General features: G+C 41.8%; 1 protein-coding gene across 4 annotated transcripts in view; it reads right to left on the bottom strand.

Moving 5' to 3' along the window:
- Nucleotides 1-12,955: 12,955 nt before the first annotated feature.
- TAFA1 (TAFA chemokine like family member 1) overlaps nucleotides 12,956-17,164 on the bottom strand; it is a 294,496-nt gene continuing 290,287 nt past the window's right edge. For all 4 annotated transcript variants that reach the window (XM_031555616.2, XM_085235536.1, XM_010718703.4 and 1 more), the window contains one exon: nucleotides 12,956-15,725. In XM_031555616.2, coding sequence (XP_031411476.1) covers nucleotides 15,708-15,725 — 18 coding nt within the window. In that variant the 3' untranslated portion in view covers nucleotides 12,956-15,707. The remainder of the gene's footprint in view (nucleotides 15,726-17,164) is intronic.

Genomic DNA, 17,164 nt, shown 5'->3' with positions numbered 1-17,164 from the left:
AATAGTTTAATACTTTTTTTTTTTTTAATGGTTAATGCTTTTGCAGTAAAGACACATCAGGAAATACTGAGATAATGAGTTTGAAGAAAATCCCAAGAAACCTGTCTGCAACTCTCCAAATAGGTCACTTGCCAGCCAGCATCCCTGAAAATTTTATGGGGTACCTCTGAGATACCCTCCAGATTATTTATGGTGTTATAATTCAATTAAGTGGTAGCAGGGGATCAATGAGGGTGGCTGTGGGATCCTCATGTGCCAGATATTTCTGGAACCTACAGAGGAAGAAATGAGAATATTTAGGATCGAGTAATTACAAAGGTTAGGGCTTAATAGGGAATTCACACTGCAATCTGTGGATATTAGACTAGCAGAGTGATTTCATATGGGGGCACAGTAATGAAAACACTCATTAAACAAGTAGTTACGATGCTGCCTATAAATAATCAGTAAATGATCTATGGAAAAGGAACAGATATGCTTGCACTTTGCTTTATGACCACCCCTAAATTATGGAGAAAGATGCTCTAAAATGTGAATCTGCCTTATAAGAAGCAAGGTTTTAGGTCACTAGTGCACAGAGAAGTTATGGGGTAAAATCAGATGGATTCCTTTCTCCAACAAACCAAGAGCAGATTTTTCCTTGAGTCATTTAGAGAAAATAGGGTAAGAAGTGTTGCTGGAAGTATAATGCTTGTTTTAATGTAAGGAGCTGAAATCTGGCAAAGCGCTTTCCCAAGGAAGAAGCATTAGCTCTCAGGATCAGAACTTTCATGCTGGAGGTGTGGATGAAACATGACTGAGCTGGAAAACAAGCACTGTATTGCTTTATTTCAGCTACAGCAGAAAAATAGCAAAACACATGTAGTACCATGTTGGCTGAGCTTAGGACACCTCCTTCAGAGGGAGTCTTTCAAAATTTCAGCTCAGTGCAAGTCAACTTAGAGTAGTAATAAGCATTCCTCATTTGCTTAAAACATGCAGTTTTAGTGACAGGTTTCTTACTTTTTTCACAAGACCTCAGCCTGCATTTTCTGTATCTATCATAAGTAATAAAAAACTGCAGGTTCTAAAAAGTTACAGTCTTAGCCTCACCCTTGCCAGTTAAAAGTGCATAGGAGTTGTCTCCATCTGCTAATCCACCCGGTGCAGGGAGAGGGACAGCAATGGCATTCCTCTCTGTGGCTGCAGAGGATGCTGCCTCTGACCTTGTCAGGAGCTGTTGAATTGAATCACAATTCATCAAACCCTGGGTCGTTCAGTCAGTCCTACAGCAGAGCAGTTGTGTGCTTTCAGTCTGCATTACGTGCAGGCAGGTGAGCAAAGCCTTATTCCCAGTGGCTTTCAGGAAGCACAGCTGCATGCTGGGCTGCTCTTCTGAGCCAGTAAAGCCCACCGTGCCCCTGCAACAGGTGGAGAGGAAAGCTCCATGATAACCCCACCTGCCCATCTTTGCCCTTTCTACGAGTCTTCTCTGACAGATTTCACTCAAAATTCAGCTTATATTGCCTATTTAAATTCAAGGATATTGCTTTGATAAATGGGTGAATGAAATCCTAGAAATGGGGGGGATGCCTGGCCATCCTACCAGTGCTCTGCATTCATGCTGTTATTGTCTGGATGAGAAATCCATTTTTAAGCCCTGCTAACCATCAGCAGTGAGCAGCAAATCTGATTTATCTCCCGTAAAGCCATGAACGGACATGCTTTGGAAGGGAAAGGAGTATTTAGTGCTTGAAGTTTTGCAGTGGGATGGAGCTAGGCTGTGTTCAGTTCCTGCCTCAACTGCAGGGATCTAGAAGTCAGGGCAGGGTTTGGGCACAAGCCCCAGGGGGAGATTGCAGATGTATGCAGCAGATATATGCTGCATTGCTCCACTGTGATGCTCACTTGGGTGCTCAGCCTCCTGCTGGGGAGTTAAGAAAGAAAATCAATGGGGTCATGAAAAGGGAATAAGCAACACAGAGCCTAACTTTTCAGCCTAGGGAGAAAGGGAGCTCCAGGTTCTTTTCTCTCCTCCTGAGAAATGTGCATGTTTTTCCTGGAAATACACAGGGAACATTCAAGGCTTCCTAGTACCAGGTCAGCACCCTGTGTGGTTCTGTAGGATTGCAAGTTATAATGACACCTCATGAGGTGCTGAGGATCTCTAAAATGGAAGGCTGTGCTGTATTAGTAGTAAAAGAAAGCAGCTGTTTGAAAAGCTGCCCAGGAACTAGCTGTTCTCTGGGCAATCAAATAATTCCAGTGTCTACTTCTACTGCTTTTGTCAGGCTGAAGAACTTCACACATAAATAAATAAAAATAATGAAAAAATAACCCTGACATGCTCATTTGTCTAGCCTGTCACCACTGATCTGTATTTTTGAGTGTATCTTGAGATGAATGTCTGCAAAAAGACCATGATCTTGTTTTGTAAAGAACAGGCTGTCCTTTTAAGCAAGATGATAGATTTATCGGGAGGCCAAGTATCCCACAAGTGTTAATTCCTGTTTGTTTTTAGGTAAACAAGACTTGTTTCTGGCTTGTGCTTGGAGTCTCTAACTATGGCAGTGGCATGTAGCTCTGCCATGCTTCAAAAATGCACCAAGACATCACTCCTGCTTTGCATTTCCTCCCTTTGACTGTGTCTGGTCAGTATTAATCATTAGGCAATTATGTTCTTTAAGATAAATCACCACAAATTCCTCTTCAGTAAACAGACAAACAGCTTTTCTTTGTAAAGATTGATTTAGTTGCCCTGCAATTTCCTGTTTAATTAAGCAGGATCAGTCTGACAAATGCAGGTTTTTAAACACTTTGTTTCCAGCTTTATTTCCTTCTCCTAGGAGTACACCAAGGATGGACTTATTTTTCATGGCATTGAGTGGTTTTCTGGGTTAATACCAGTCACTCTGCCCTTGGGCATCGATTAATATCAACTACATCAGATAATGTCATATAAGGGAATTGTCAGAGTGATTCTGCACTGTCCTTTGCAGCCCTCAGCTTGTACAAAACTAATGTCAGGCTATCCTGAACCACAAGGTGTGTTTTGCTCAGATATGGGATGTCGTTGCCTTCATTTCTTCTCAGCTGCTCTTTGCCCTGCTTTGGTGAATGAAGTCACAGACCTGTATGTGGGGAACGTACAGTGTCTTCTCCAGAGTGCTAAAAGGTCTCCTGAGCTGGGGCAGAAGCTGAGAAATACGTGGCTACAAACGTGAGGAGTGTCGTCAGGTGGGCTTTGGGGCTGTGACTTAAGACAGGTCAGACACAGCACTAATTTGAAGGTCTGGGATAGGGCCACTGCACCAAATCAGTGGGAGATGCTGCCAATGTGGAGCTGCTCACCACATCCTTCAGCATTAGAGCTGGGGTACTCCATGAGTGATGGAAGGCTGATTTTCAAGGGACATTTGCACAGTGGGTGATGAGGTGGGCATTTCTTATTGTCTAATGCCTTCCCCAGAGCCCTCAGCCCCATGTGCCCTACCCCATAGTGCTGCACTAAAAAGGATGCTCTGCTACGTGGCTATTATCTTATCTCTAAACAGTCACCAAGATGAATTTAAATGCCTTGGGAAACAGCACATTGTCACATTTTTATTGGCTTTAAGATGAATGCTCCCTGACATCAGAACCATCTGCAGATTCACTCCTGGCACTCCTCTCATTCCTGTCTTTGTTTAAACAATTTCTTGAAAGAAGAAATCCAAAGGATTGTTTATCTCCTTTCCATCTCTTCCTATGTATCCAGCTGGGAATATTACTCATCACCTTATAAACAATTAGCACTCACTTTTCTCATATACTTAGTGCCATTTGTACTCTGACAGGACTTTTCTGCTGCCTGTTCTTGAGACCAATAGCAAGAGCAGGGATTTTTCTGAAAGAGATTTTGTTAAATTTCCCCTTCAGGGTTTTAAAGTGACACTACATAGCTGCTGTGACCTGAGCTAACCCTAGATCGTGCTGAATGCTGCTTGTCTTTTGTTATTAGTTCTGTTTCAGCATAAACAGTTTCTATCGTCCTACTGGTTCCTATTAATCCCATTTGACATTTGGGTTGTGCTTGTAAGGTATGTCAGGGTGGTTCCTGAGGTACAGATGAATGCAGAATAAAAGGTATTTTCATGGGTTTTGGTAGCAGAGGTGAGGCAGCAGGAAGCCTCAGCCTGAGCAGGCTGCAGGGAGCAGCCCTGTTTGTAGAGGCAGCCGGAGCTGAGAGAGAGCATCACCTCATCCCTGTGTGGCCTTCCTCGCTGCTTACCCTGCTGAAACATCTTCCCCTCGGGCTGAGTGGTTCGTGGCTCTCGGCTCATTGCTGTTACAAGACATTTGTGTCTCATGGCAGATGGCCTACTGCACAACTTGTTCCTTGTCTAAAAAAAAATAAGGTGCCAGGCAGGCAGCAGCTCTGTCTCAGGCAGCCCCGCGTTGAGATTTCAGTATTATCTCGCTTTTTTTTTATTTTAAACAAAAAAGGTGTGAGGAGGAACAGGATATTTTTGTATGCAGACGTTTTGTCAGGTTTTAGAGGATATCAACCACCATCCATCCTGACCAAGCGCATGCCATTGCTGTGACTTTATGCTGTGCCACACTGATTTTGACCTTGGCATGGCGATGTCCCTTCCCCACCTCCTTTCTGACCTGTGCCTTTTCATAGGATTCATAGCTTTAATTTACAATGCATCTCCATATACAGAGGAAAAGTGCTACGACTTTATCTGTCCGCGGAGTCCCAGCAGTCTCCGTTTACCAGATGTTCCTTCCTCTTTTAAACAGTGCACTGAGCTTTGCTCACTACAATAATTTTAAAATGCAAAGAGTATGGGGAGACATAATGAAGAGTTAGATGCGGTGGCTGTAAGAGTAAAACATCGCAGGAAAAGATCTATTGCAGAGTGTCCAGCTGCATTACCATAACTGTGGGTATTATTCATAGTGCAAAAAGCTTATGGGTCACTCTGAACTATAAAGTATGCTTTGATTTTTTTTCTCAAGGCCAGCAACCTGATCAATAACCTTCATTTCAAAATAAGACCTCAGTGATGGCAAAGTCGACATTTTGACTCAAAGCCCAGAGATCACCAGATTGGTTTGACTGCAGCAGTGATTGTAACTGTCTCTATGGTGAGAGAAGTTTTGCATCCATTGCTCCAACCCATAGCAGGACCCCCAGCATTTCCTCTAAGCATAAAGCTGCCAGACTCATGGCTTGCTGCAGAGGAAGGAAGGTGGGAAAGACAGTTTTTGTAGACATACTAATCAGGAGCCCTAAGAACTGACCTGATTACCCAGGGACAGACTCCTTTCTTGTAGCTTTCTGATTTTCAGTCCATTTGTGTCTCGCCCTTGCTCCTTGGAGCAACCCAGCCTGGGCCAGGCATCAGCCTCGGAGCAGAGAAGTGCAGTTCTCAAAGCACTGACAACCCCCGGACAACCTTCTTGAAATAGAACAAGCTCAGTAAACAAATAACTTTTCACCCAATTCACAGACAAAAAAATCAGCTTTTTACCAGTTGAAAGGCAAATCTGAAGCTTATATTTCCTAGAGAAGTTGAAATGTAAGAAATCCACATAGTTACATAAGTATCTGCCCTTAAGAAATATAGGAAATCTTTGTAGGGATGTAAGTTTATTACACTTTAAAATACATTCGCCTCCCCTCCAGTAAGTTATTGTAATAGTAAAAAAAAAAAAATTCTCAATCATCTTATTCAAGTTTTCAGTAAATAGTTTTTTGCCATATCTTTACAGCAAGGTCAATTTTTTCTCCCTGAATTTTCTTGCATATAATTCATTTGAATGGAATGGCTTCTATGTCATCTTTAATCTTATAAATGCATCTTATGTCCAAATTATAAGTCCTAGAAAGGAGTGACCTATAATGAATTCTTAACCATAACTATATTGCTGAACAAATACACTTCTCTAATGTGCAAACTGTTAAATGTTTTCTTATCATACTAAAAGTGTGAATTAAATTATAATATGATGAAAAAGTAGCAGTTTGCAGTAATTCCAAATGTGGCAAATCTTCAGTAGTGCATAAAATTATTCAGTGAACTGTGGAAAACATCAGAGCAATTCTAGCCTTAAAGCTTTTCTTCCAACAACCAAAAAGTGCCAAAAACAAGCAAGCATAGCTAAGCATTTCATCTTGGAAGCAGCTTATTGAATTAATAAGACAAGTCAATTAATGTAATGCTCTGTTGCTTCAGGATAAAACATGAAAAGGAAAAATATGGAGCTGTTTACTGTAGTGAGATCAAGCAACCATGAAGCCTGTAAAGCTAAAGTTGCTCGTTTCTCTAAATCCTAAAGAAATGATCAGCATAACCATTGTATATGCTCTCTTTATTCGTAAATCATCTGTGAGATGTAGATCTTCAGCTGTCCAGACACTAGTTTTGATACCAATTTGTTCCTCTTGTGAGAATGTTTTTACCTCTATATTACACAAACTTGAAACCGAATAGTCAGTATCATTCACATCAGTGCTGGATGTTGGGTCATGTTGAGTGGCTCACCTGTGTCATTGGCATCTTGCTGCTAACAGGTGAGAAGCGTTACCATTGAGGCAAGGAGGGTATTTTGGGTGGGTTTTACACTCGGTTCAGCCTGTGTGTTGTAGAGCAGTGCAGAAAATCAAGAGCTGCAGGTGAAAGCCTTCTGTATTTCAGCAGAGCAGCCAGCTTTTCAATCATGGCGAGGTTCCGATAAATTGAAAGTTAAGGTTGGTAATCTTTGCTTTCAGGTCAGTTCTTCAATTTTCATTTAACTTAATGTTAGGCTTGTATGTGCTCAGAAATCCTGGTTCTGGGTGTCTGTAAGAGAGGACTGAGAAGGATGGGGTCAATCAGCAATGAACAAATAATTTTCCTATATAATAGATAATATCTTCCTAGCAATCCTCATAATGCAAACTTTGGTTTTGACTTTCAGAGTGATAAAATCCTGATCAATAGCTTTTCTTGTTGTGAACCTACATTTTTCAGTTCTTCTACCTTGAACCACTGCCTTTGATTGTAAAACACTAATTAGATCAGTTTAAATAGGGCTACTGCAGGTTAATGAAGAATATAGCAAGCAATAGACTTTTGGTAGAGTTGAGTACTTTAATTATTCAGGCACGGATAGCTTTCATGCCTTGCAGCAATATATGGAGAACAAGCCTCCCATAGCTATTCCAATCAAATTCTGTTGAGAGCGTAAGGACAGCAGTGGAAAAATGTAAACTGAAGGCATCAATGCGTGGACTGGGGCTACGCATGCTTTGTGAGGTGTAGTTGGCTTTCGGGTCTCCTTTGCTTGTGTCAAGGCTGTGGATGATGTACCAATAGGAGGTGCTTCATAGTGGAGCACTTATTATAGTGTCCAGGTTGGCATAGGAAGGAAGGATCGTAGGGGCTAATAATCAATTACAAAGATGTGCTAAGCTCTTTTTAAAGCTTTGGGCTGCTCTTCATTGTTTTGCCCGTAAATCTTCAACACTACTGACTATAAGAAATCCTGTTATTCTGTATTTTTTTTTCTGTGTAGCTTTATTCTGTGGTGGAGAAAGGGATAGAATGGGGTTGGAGACTTATAAGTATTTTTGTAGGATATCATTAGAGGCACTACTGGGGTGCTGATATTGAGAAAAGATGTGGCAGATTTGAGAGCTCTTGAGGTTTGTCCCTAATTCAAATGTCTCATAGATCATACATAATGGGCAGTCTTAACAACCAGAATACAAATAATTATTGAGAAAAAACGCACTTTTAACTCAAGAGTGGAGCTGCAAAGCAATACTGTAAACAAGAAAACACTGTGGGTCAAATCCTTTTTTGAGGGAAACGGGTGTATTTGAGTTGGTTAAGTTTTGCTGTGCCTTCAGTTGAGGTAAGTGACAAGAGTAAAAATACTAACAGTAAATATTAAACCATCTAACATGTATTTCAATTCGTAAAATATGTGGATGTCTGGATTATAAGTTCAGGGTTGGCTTTTTCATTCTGTGTTGCCCAGGGATGGTATACGTGGAACAAAATTCCTATTGGGAGAGCATTCCAAGGTGGAAACTGTGGGGTACACAGACACAAAATCTACAGAGAAAAATGGTAAGCTGGGGCCTGCCAGTTTGAAATGATATTCCATCTTCTCAAATCAATTAACTAGAAAAGGGTTGCAGAGGCTGGAGCTGTAAACAAATCAAAGTTGTCTGACATAAAGAGAAAAAAGATGGGATCTACAAAAAGGATTTTCAGTTATGAGGGTGGAGTGGAATACTTGTTATAAGCTCATGGTGCAGCAAGTGATGAGATTAGTTTTGCTGAATAAAACCAGTGGGCTCTTATCATCTGCCTTGTTTTGTATGTCAAGTAAAAGAATAGGCTTTTGTGTAAGCAGAATATAATTTTTTGCTACCTACAACAAAAGCAGAGCAAAAATAGGCTGAAAAGGAGATAGGTCTATAAAAATATTCAGAAATCAGCTGTTGAGAGAATAGAAAAGCTTAAAGAGACTGTGAAATTCTTGTAATAATCACATTTCTGCACAGATGGGCAGGAAAGGCCAGTCTAGGCGTGTAACACTTCTTGGGCTTCAGGTACTGGAGTTTTCTGACCCTGACCCCTGCCTTGCTTTTCTAAATTTTCTCTTGTGTTAGCTCATGAGAGAGTGGTAAGGGCATACCAATTAAGGTGACTGTTTTTATCCACCTTTTTTTTTTCCTATATAGCTGCTGTTAGGTGCTGTTTTGAGCCTGCCAGTTCTTAGGAGTCAAGGTCAGAAGAAAATGAAGCAACACAAATCAAACATTCATTAAAACTAGCTCTTCAAGGCATACATGCAGACTGTGAGACTTTTTTTTTGTTGCACTAGCAGGTGCTGCTTAGTTTTTTTTTTTATGTCTTTGAGAGTCTAGTGGCCAAGATGAATGGAGAAAAATCACCAAGCTGCTTAAGGAAAAGCATCACCACCTGATTGTTCCTCTCGAGCAGCTTTGAAGATACATCCCACTCTCTGATAAAAAAGCAGGAAGTTATAACAAGGTTGCATGCCTTCTTCTGGAGGAAAGCTTTATTTAGATTCTTGTACTCTGTGGCAAAGCTGTAAGTGCAATTATCACACAAACATCAATCGAATTCAGGCTAGACTTAGATCAGCAAATTGTATGGAGAAACAAACCTGCTTACAGCGGATCCAGTGCAGTCCTTTGGTAGCAAGTACTTGGTGTTGTAAACGTTGGACTTGCTGTTGGCGGAGTTGAAGAAAGGCTGGAGGGTGTCTGGAGGTAGTGCTGAGAGAGGCAGACGTGTCTCTGAGAGGTCTCCTTCCCTGCTTACGTTCAGGCTTACAAAGATTTTAACGAGTCTCAGGGTGACCCATCAGCTACTGCTCCAGGAGAAAACTAATGGAAGATTTGACCATGGGTTTGAATTCACTAAGAGCCAAGTCCGTTTTGTCCTTAAGGATTTTTAGCTGGTATTCAGCATTAATTTAGTAGTGAGATTCTTCAGGATGCAGAATTATTTGAAGGTTCAAGTACTGTCTCAAAGATACTTTCAGGAAAGATTATTTGAAGGAGAGGAACACGGACCATTGGCTTCAACCTGTAACGTTTCCTAACTGTTGCTCCGTTTCACATTGGTGTGGGTGAGATACTAATGGGGCTTTATCTGTTTCCTTTACAAATCTGGCTGGGGAGTCTTTTTTGAAATAAAAAGGGATGGAAAGAGTGGCAGGGAAAAAAACCCAGACAAAAACTAGCATCTCTGTTCTTGGATCCCAAATTGAGCATTTGATAGCAACTTAGGCTGTTCCCAACTTTAGATATCAAGTCCAAGAACAGTTTGAACAAATCAGTAGTGATAAATTTTCCTTTTATAGAGGCATAAAGAAATGGCAGCCCTACAGTGATCACTGTGCTGAGTTCTTGGTGCTGGTCAGGGTGTAAAAGACTGTAGGTGATGCAACAAAGGGGACAGGTGAAGGAGCTGGCAATTTAGTCCTCTGCTGCAAACAAAGAATCAGCAGCAGCTGCTTGGTATACAAAAGGACACAGCTGAGGTGGACCCTGTGGCCTTGAGCTGAGGATTGCTGGTGTGTGCAGTGCAAATATTGGAGCTGCTGGCACGGCAGCAGCAGCAAGGTCAGGCTCTCTTCTTCCGAAGTACACAAGAAAAAGGAAAAGAAAGATGATCACATAAATCACTGCTGCTGGGGGAACAGCTCTCTGAATTGGGACTTGACAGTGCAGCTGCTTTTCGTTAGTTTGTGGGGTAGTAGTGGTGATAAAGGACTAATAGAGATGGATGAAAATAATTAGGTGGTGTGAAAAGAGGGGATGAGAAGAAATGAAAATGAAATGAAATAGGAAATGAAGAGGAATGGCAGGTAGGAGGAAGAAATTGCATATTCTCCCTCAGCAATATTTTAGGTTATGAGTAGTTTACTTCACATCTAGGTGGGCCTCTGGCTCTCATTTCTAACTGAATCAAGGACAGCCATCTGACAAAGCAGATGAGAAATAATTGGAAGCAGGTCAATAACCTGATGTTTCAACATGTGCGTTGTTTCTGGTCATACAAATTTGATGGCATTGCTGCATAGTGGCAAAATGCAAGTCAGCTGACAATGAATGTTGAATGAAAAGACGTCATATTGGATGGGGCCCTGCGCAGCCTGGTCTAGTATTAAATGGGGAGGTTGGTGGCCCTGAATGTGGCAGGAGGGTTGGAGATTCATGATCCTTGATGTCCCTTCCAACCCTGGCCATTCTGTGATATCCAGGCCTGAGATATGGGAAAGAACTATGTACTCCAGAATTAGGAGCACTTGTCAAGCAACAATGTTGTTGTTTTTTTTTTTCTCCTAGAGATCTTCCAAATATTCAACAGGTGAATGTTCTTTAAAATTACTGATGTTTTTTCCACTCCTTAGTTACTCTGTGTAGTATTTTCTCTTGTAGTAGTGATGCTCACGTTCTTCAGATGAATACAAGTTCACTGTGTCTCCTGTTTGGCTGCTTCAGGCACTTTCTGATGTCAGGCAATGTGTGCTTTCTCTGCTCCAAGACAACGCTTATATGAAAGTTATTCTATCAGCTGAGCATTTATGAAGAATGGTGACCCTCCAAAAGCAGGACTTCTGGCTATGCTTGGGTACTTACAACCCAAATGTGTTGAGCAAAACCAGTTTCTGTGCCTTTTCTCGTCTTTAGTCTGATCAGAGTAGCTTCTGTTCAGGAGCAATGTGGAGAAACAAGGATGGGACTGTGTCACTGTCCCTGTGGTAGCAGATGTTGGTCTGGTGGTGATATTCCATGCATCAGTAGTCTGCAAATCTCATTTGAAGAGAGGTGAGCAAGCTTTACCCATTGACGCTTGCACACTACTGTCCACACTTGGCTGCAGGCATTCTGACTCTGCTCCCTCTGTCCCAAGCTGAAAGCTGGGGTCTGCTGTCAGTGCAGTCACGCTGATGTGCCCCTTAGATGAACCATCTGTGCTGACTGGGAGTCCTCAATTCTACTGCTGGCTCTGCACATTAGTGTAACTTGGGCAGGTCTCAAGTCTTCTGAGGCTTGGTTCCCTAGCTGCAGAGCAGAGGATTCAGTTGCATTTCCTCAGAGTGGCAGAGTTTTATATAGTATAAATATTTCCAGTTAAGTGTTTTGACTGTGTGAGTATTTCAGACAAGAAACCATAAATATGTGTCAGGACTATGATCTGAATTCAAACTGGTGAACTAGAAAAAGTGTTGACAGCCTTAAACCAACTGCCCTGTTCTCCCCTTCTGTCTACCTGAAAGATCATTTGTGGAATGTATTTCTATCTTTCCCTGACACACACACACACCAAAAAAAAAAAAAAGCGGAATACTAAGCAAAGGAGCATGACCCATTTCTTTTCAGGCAAGCTCTAAGCCCTACGTGCTGGGATGTGAGTGAGGCAGTGATACAAAAGGATCTCATATTAGGACACAGCATTCATCCTGCCACTAAAAAGAGACAAAGGCTGCCACCTTCAGATGAGATGGATATGCTTTCCAAGCTAAGGTAGCTTTATCTCCTCCACAGCTTCTCTATCATCTCTAATTATATTTAGACCATACAGTGAATCAGAAAAGCACTGCTTTACTCTGACAAAGTGACCATGAGAAATGCAATACCACTGGCAAGTGAGGAGAGCTCGAAACATAACGAATCATTTCAGAATAGAAAAATATACAAGCAGTACACCTCTGCAAGTATCTGCACGCTGTGTTAATGGCGGATCAATAGGTCTGATAGGAACATCACTCATCATAAACTGCATCAGTCACCCTCAGTGTTTTTTCACGGCTCTTTCTGTGTGTAATGCCAGGTTTTGGTGCACATCAGAGTGTTCAAAGTCACTGGCCATAGCATTGGACTTTCTCCACGGAACATTTTTCTTTAAATACAGCATGAAGCACATTCAAGGCAATATCAAATCATACCACACTGAGCTCTTTATTACTAGAGACTTTTGGATAGAAACATGTAATCTAGACTCTCTGAATCAATAGGCAGATGGCAACTACTTTGTTTTTTCAGTATTTTTCAGCTGGTACACTTCAGACTTAAATTGCTTTCACGCATCTGAAGAAGAAACACTGATATAACTAAGTTTATCTTTGAGACATTTACAAGTATTTGACTTTGGTTCTCCTGTTATCTCTGTGTTTCAACATCTGCCTGAAACAAGGAACTTTAGCATTCTCTTTTGTTGAAGTAAATAACCTTTCACACTATACAGGCACAAGGGTGGGGAACCCTTTCATTCTACCACTGAAATACACAGGATTGCCTAGGTGAAAAGACAGCTCTGACATCTTCTATACGCTGCATTGCTGCTCATATCACTGAGATACATGATCATCGCGACTTCAGGCTGGTTGGAGATTTTTATTTTTGTTCACTTAAACAATGACTATTAGCTGCATCCAGCTCTTAATTTGCCTTCATGTTTTATTAGCCGTCATTTTTGCAAAGATCCTAATTCCCCTTTAAAACATTTTAATTAAAACAATTAAAAGCCGTTTCTGAGTGCTGCGCTTCACGAGCAGATTTTGCAGGAACTTCAAAGAGACGCAGATGTTTACGGAATTTGGTGTGGTGATATTTGAGGCTGCCCACTGGCAAAGAAAGGATTCATAAACATCTTTAAGAAACTTTGCTGTGGAAATGACAACATTTCCTTCTTATATGTTAGCAAGTCTAATATTTCCCAGTCTTAACAGCCGTATTTCATAGACACAGATGTAAGCGTTGCTGTCTGCTCACATTCTGAGCCACATCAGATACACTGGTGTGAGTTAAATGCTGCTCAGTGGTACCTTGGAACATGGCAAGAGGCCATGGGGGTCAGCTTGTTGTGTGCAAGTAAGGTTTTAGATCATCGCTAGATTGGGAATAAGGAAACTTAGGATCAATTTTTGCTGTTTTCTATGGCCTGTCCGTGGGATTTTGAATGGCAGTTTAGCTGTGTGTGCCTCTGATCCCACTGGTAAAGGGATGATAACTCCTCCTATGTTTTAATCCCCTATGATGTTTGTAGTAAGGTCTATCTCTTAGTGCATCAAGTGTTTCCTCACTCTAGAGTCTCCTGTTTTTTGTTGTTCTTGTTGTTTAAGTGCTACTTTGATAAAAATGGAGAATGCTAAGGATTTATTTGAGAAAAGTTTCCTCTTATTTCTGCTAGTTAAACTTGGAGTTGGTGTGAAGAGCTCATTTTGGGAATGCATCTGTCTGTGGGTGATGAGGCATGCAGTAGTCCCTGCCAAACTAAGAGGATGGGACTAGGGACGTAAGTTCACGATAGACCACTTCTAGAACAGTCTAAGGTACAGGGATCTTCTGTGGTTTAGGCAGATGTCTGTACCCAGACATTCACAGCCTGCCCAGCTGGGCCACCAGTGGGTCTGCTTGTGAGGCTCATGCTCCTATTTAGTGTTTCTGTTCAAAGAAAAGAAAAAATCTTTTCATGGACCTTTCCATTCTGATTTGTTTTTAAAAGGGAAATAATAGAACTACTTGGAAGAAGTGTCTCTATTTCTGCTGTGAGCATCAGGCCAAGACCAGCATGGGAAGCCTTCGTGGAGTTTTGCGTGACATGTCATGTAGCTGCTTTAATGTGCAGTGTAATTACAGTGACAAATTTCTGCTTCTTGGAACATCAGGGACTGAAGTGGTTGCCCCGAAGGAGAAAGAAAGTTAGTGGGAGACCGACTCTGGGTTGGAAAGTGCAGCACTTCCTTTGCATTGGATTAAAAGTGATTAGCGTGGCCAAAGGGTCCTGCGAGAGACAGGTAAGCAGTGTGAAAGGAAATTGGAAATATTAAAAAAATGAACCTGGACTGGATAAAATGAGTTCTACACTTCTAAATTCCTCTTTGATTTGGTAGCATCAGGTGTGCTGAAGGGTGGGCTGTGCAGACTTATGCGTGACAGCAGGATGCCTTCCACATGAATAACCCCCTGATACTAACTGAACTGCTCACAGAAGTGCCTGGCAATGTGATCTAGGCTTGAGCGTTTGAACCCTCAGATTTGATCTTTCCTCAGCAACACAAGGGCCAGGCTGAACAGTGAACAGCAATAGCTGAGCTAGAAATGTGAACTCAGACCATTCGCTGCTAAGAGGCAAATAGCTCTGCCAACATGTCCCTGCTGAAGAGCATCTCAGCCCAGCTGCAAATTGGCTCATGAGAGAAGAAACCATATGCACAAACCCTCTTCCATGTTAGTCTAGAAAGAAGGAGCTTTGTTGTTGTTTCAAAGAATTAGTGAGCCAACAACGCAAAGCTTTGGAGTTGGTTATTGGGACTTTACTGTAGTCTCTACAGCTATACAAAGTCTGAAGACATTGTACATACGGTACATCTTTAATAAGAAGGGAGCTCACAGTCTACCAAACTCTGCCAAATAAACTTTTAATACATACTGTACTTCACTCAGCAGTTGTCCATTTCTTCTCCACGGAATATCTAACAGCTCTAAAAATATTTTCTTGGAAGAGGATAGAATTATCATTGTTATATATCAATTGAGTATCAAGTATGTTTATGAAGCAAAGCCAGCATGCTAGTATTGCACAAGGGGAAAAGCCTCCAGAACACAAAGTGAAACAATGAAATGCCCTCAAAATTCTGCCGAAGGGAACGGGAAGCTCTGGATGCCATATCAGTAGGATCCACGTAACTTTTAGGCGTCCTTGTACCGCAGCAGGTTTGCTTTGCCTCTTCACTGCCACATTTCTCTCTGAAACAGGTAGGGATCTTCCAGACCATTACAATAAAGAAAAAAAATTACAGCAGCTGCAGCAAAGTGTGGTACTATTTAATTTCTTGAAGAGTGAGGCTTTTATTTCAAAATATCATATATTAATATATATATATTTCTATATATATATACTTTAAATGGTATAAAGTAAATTGTAGATCCAAACTTATACTGTTGTTTGTACTTTGTAATCTCAGAAACTTTAGCAAAGGAAACCATTTTTCTTCGTTTTTCTTTTCAGCTGTCAAAAACCAGGGGCATTATTTCCGCAGAATGCTCTCTTTCACACAGTAAAGCCACTGTTGTCATCTGGTAAACAGTCAGAGTGCAAATAAGAAATCCATTTGGCTTGTAAATGCTGAGATGGTTTTCAACTTTCGATACTTTGTCCTCATAAATCAGCTGGGCTTTCACTGCCTCCATGCAGGCTCTGTTAGGTCCTCGGGTGGATCTGCAGGGTGAAAGTGTGAGAGTCAGTTACGTTAAAAATGTTAAGGGAGGGAGGAAGGAAAGAGCTAGGCTTTTTGGCGTGTTGCCCTGCTCGTTGTACGGCTGAGCTCAAATCTCAGTTTTATGTTTTGTGTCACTTTGGGCATGAATCCAAAAGCTGTCTACCTTCTCTTAGCTCATGCAAGGAAGGGCGTGTGGATCGGTCCACCAGGTCACTTACAGGAGCTGGGTGTGAGAGAGAACCCATAACTCAGTCTGAGTTATCTGCTCCCATCAGGTGAGATAACTCCACCTGCATACCATCACAGTCCATGGAATCATCTCTCTCCATGACAAACACTCCAACTGATACGTCTAGATGAATAGCAGAAGGGGGTCCAACACTTTGCTAGGTCATCAAGGAAAAGCCAGGTGACTTGAATATGAGCTGGACTGGGCATTAAATTAGGGGTAAAAGTTATCAGATAAGCACCAGCTGAAATCATCAAATGCCACAGTAAGTCTCATAGCAAGAGATATTTGCTATTTTGTGCTCTACCGCTCTGAACTGGCCTCTAATTACAGAGACAGTTATTGCAAAAATAGAGGAGTTTCTTCTTTTTTTCCTTAACGAAAAATGCAGTGTGAAAATCATCTGATATTAACCTAGTTGGACAACTTAGGAAAAAAAGAAAAAAGCAAAAGAAAAATGATTTGTTTCATTTCCAATTTCTTTTCCTTCCCTGTTGCCTTCCTCTGCTCTCCCGGTTTGCTGCTGACAAGTGGGATTATCTTTCCCTGTTGCGCCCTGCTAAATGGATGTGCGTGGTTGGTGAAGGAGCAGGGAATGCCAAGGGGCCACCAGCACTTCAGGTGCCATTTGCTGCAGCATGAGATGAGCCATGACTGCTGTGAAACGTGCTGTTCAGGTCACTGTAAAAATGCATTTCTCCAGTGGCGAAACGTGTGCTGTAAACCAGTGGGCTGCAATGGAGGGTGCAGGCTGTGAAGCTAGAGAGCTGCTCCAAGCGGAGTTGCTGTGCCAGTTCCCAAGTGCTGAAGGCTTTAATTTCCATTCTCCACGGTATCAGCAGAAAAACAGCTTGTTGAAGTACTCAGAGGGCTGCTGTGTGAATGCCAGGTGCTATTAGTGCAGATTACTGAAGAGCATTTGGCAGTGCACACAGGATGGGCACAAAGCCCTGGGAGGAGAACCCTTAGGGGCCCTGCAAAGCGGTGCCCTGAAGGTCAGGTGTAGACAGCAGCCTGAGGTTGGGAGTTGTGGTTTTGTGTTTATCAACAAGTCTGGTTCTCAGTGGTGTTTATTGTCTGCTTGTTGCACCATCTCCCAGCATCAAGGCTGAGACCATGTGTTCCTCTCCTCCCTGTCCTGACTGCTCTCCTGAAATGTCATGGTGTAATTTCCAACCAGGTCCTGGTACTATTCCAAAAATAACCCAC

The sequence above is a fragment of the Meleagris gallopavo genome, chromosome 14, assembly GCF_905368555.1.
Source record: "Meleagris gallopavo chromosome 14, MGAL_WU_HG_1.1, whole genome shotgun sequence".
In the NCBI taxonomy this organism is placed as follows: domain Eukaryota; kingdom Metazoa; phylum Chordata; class Aves; order Galliformes; family Phasianidae; genus Meleagris; species Meleagris gallopavo.
This window is presented reverse-complemented; position numbering and strand designations above follow the sequence as displayed.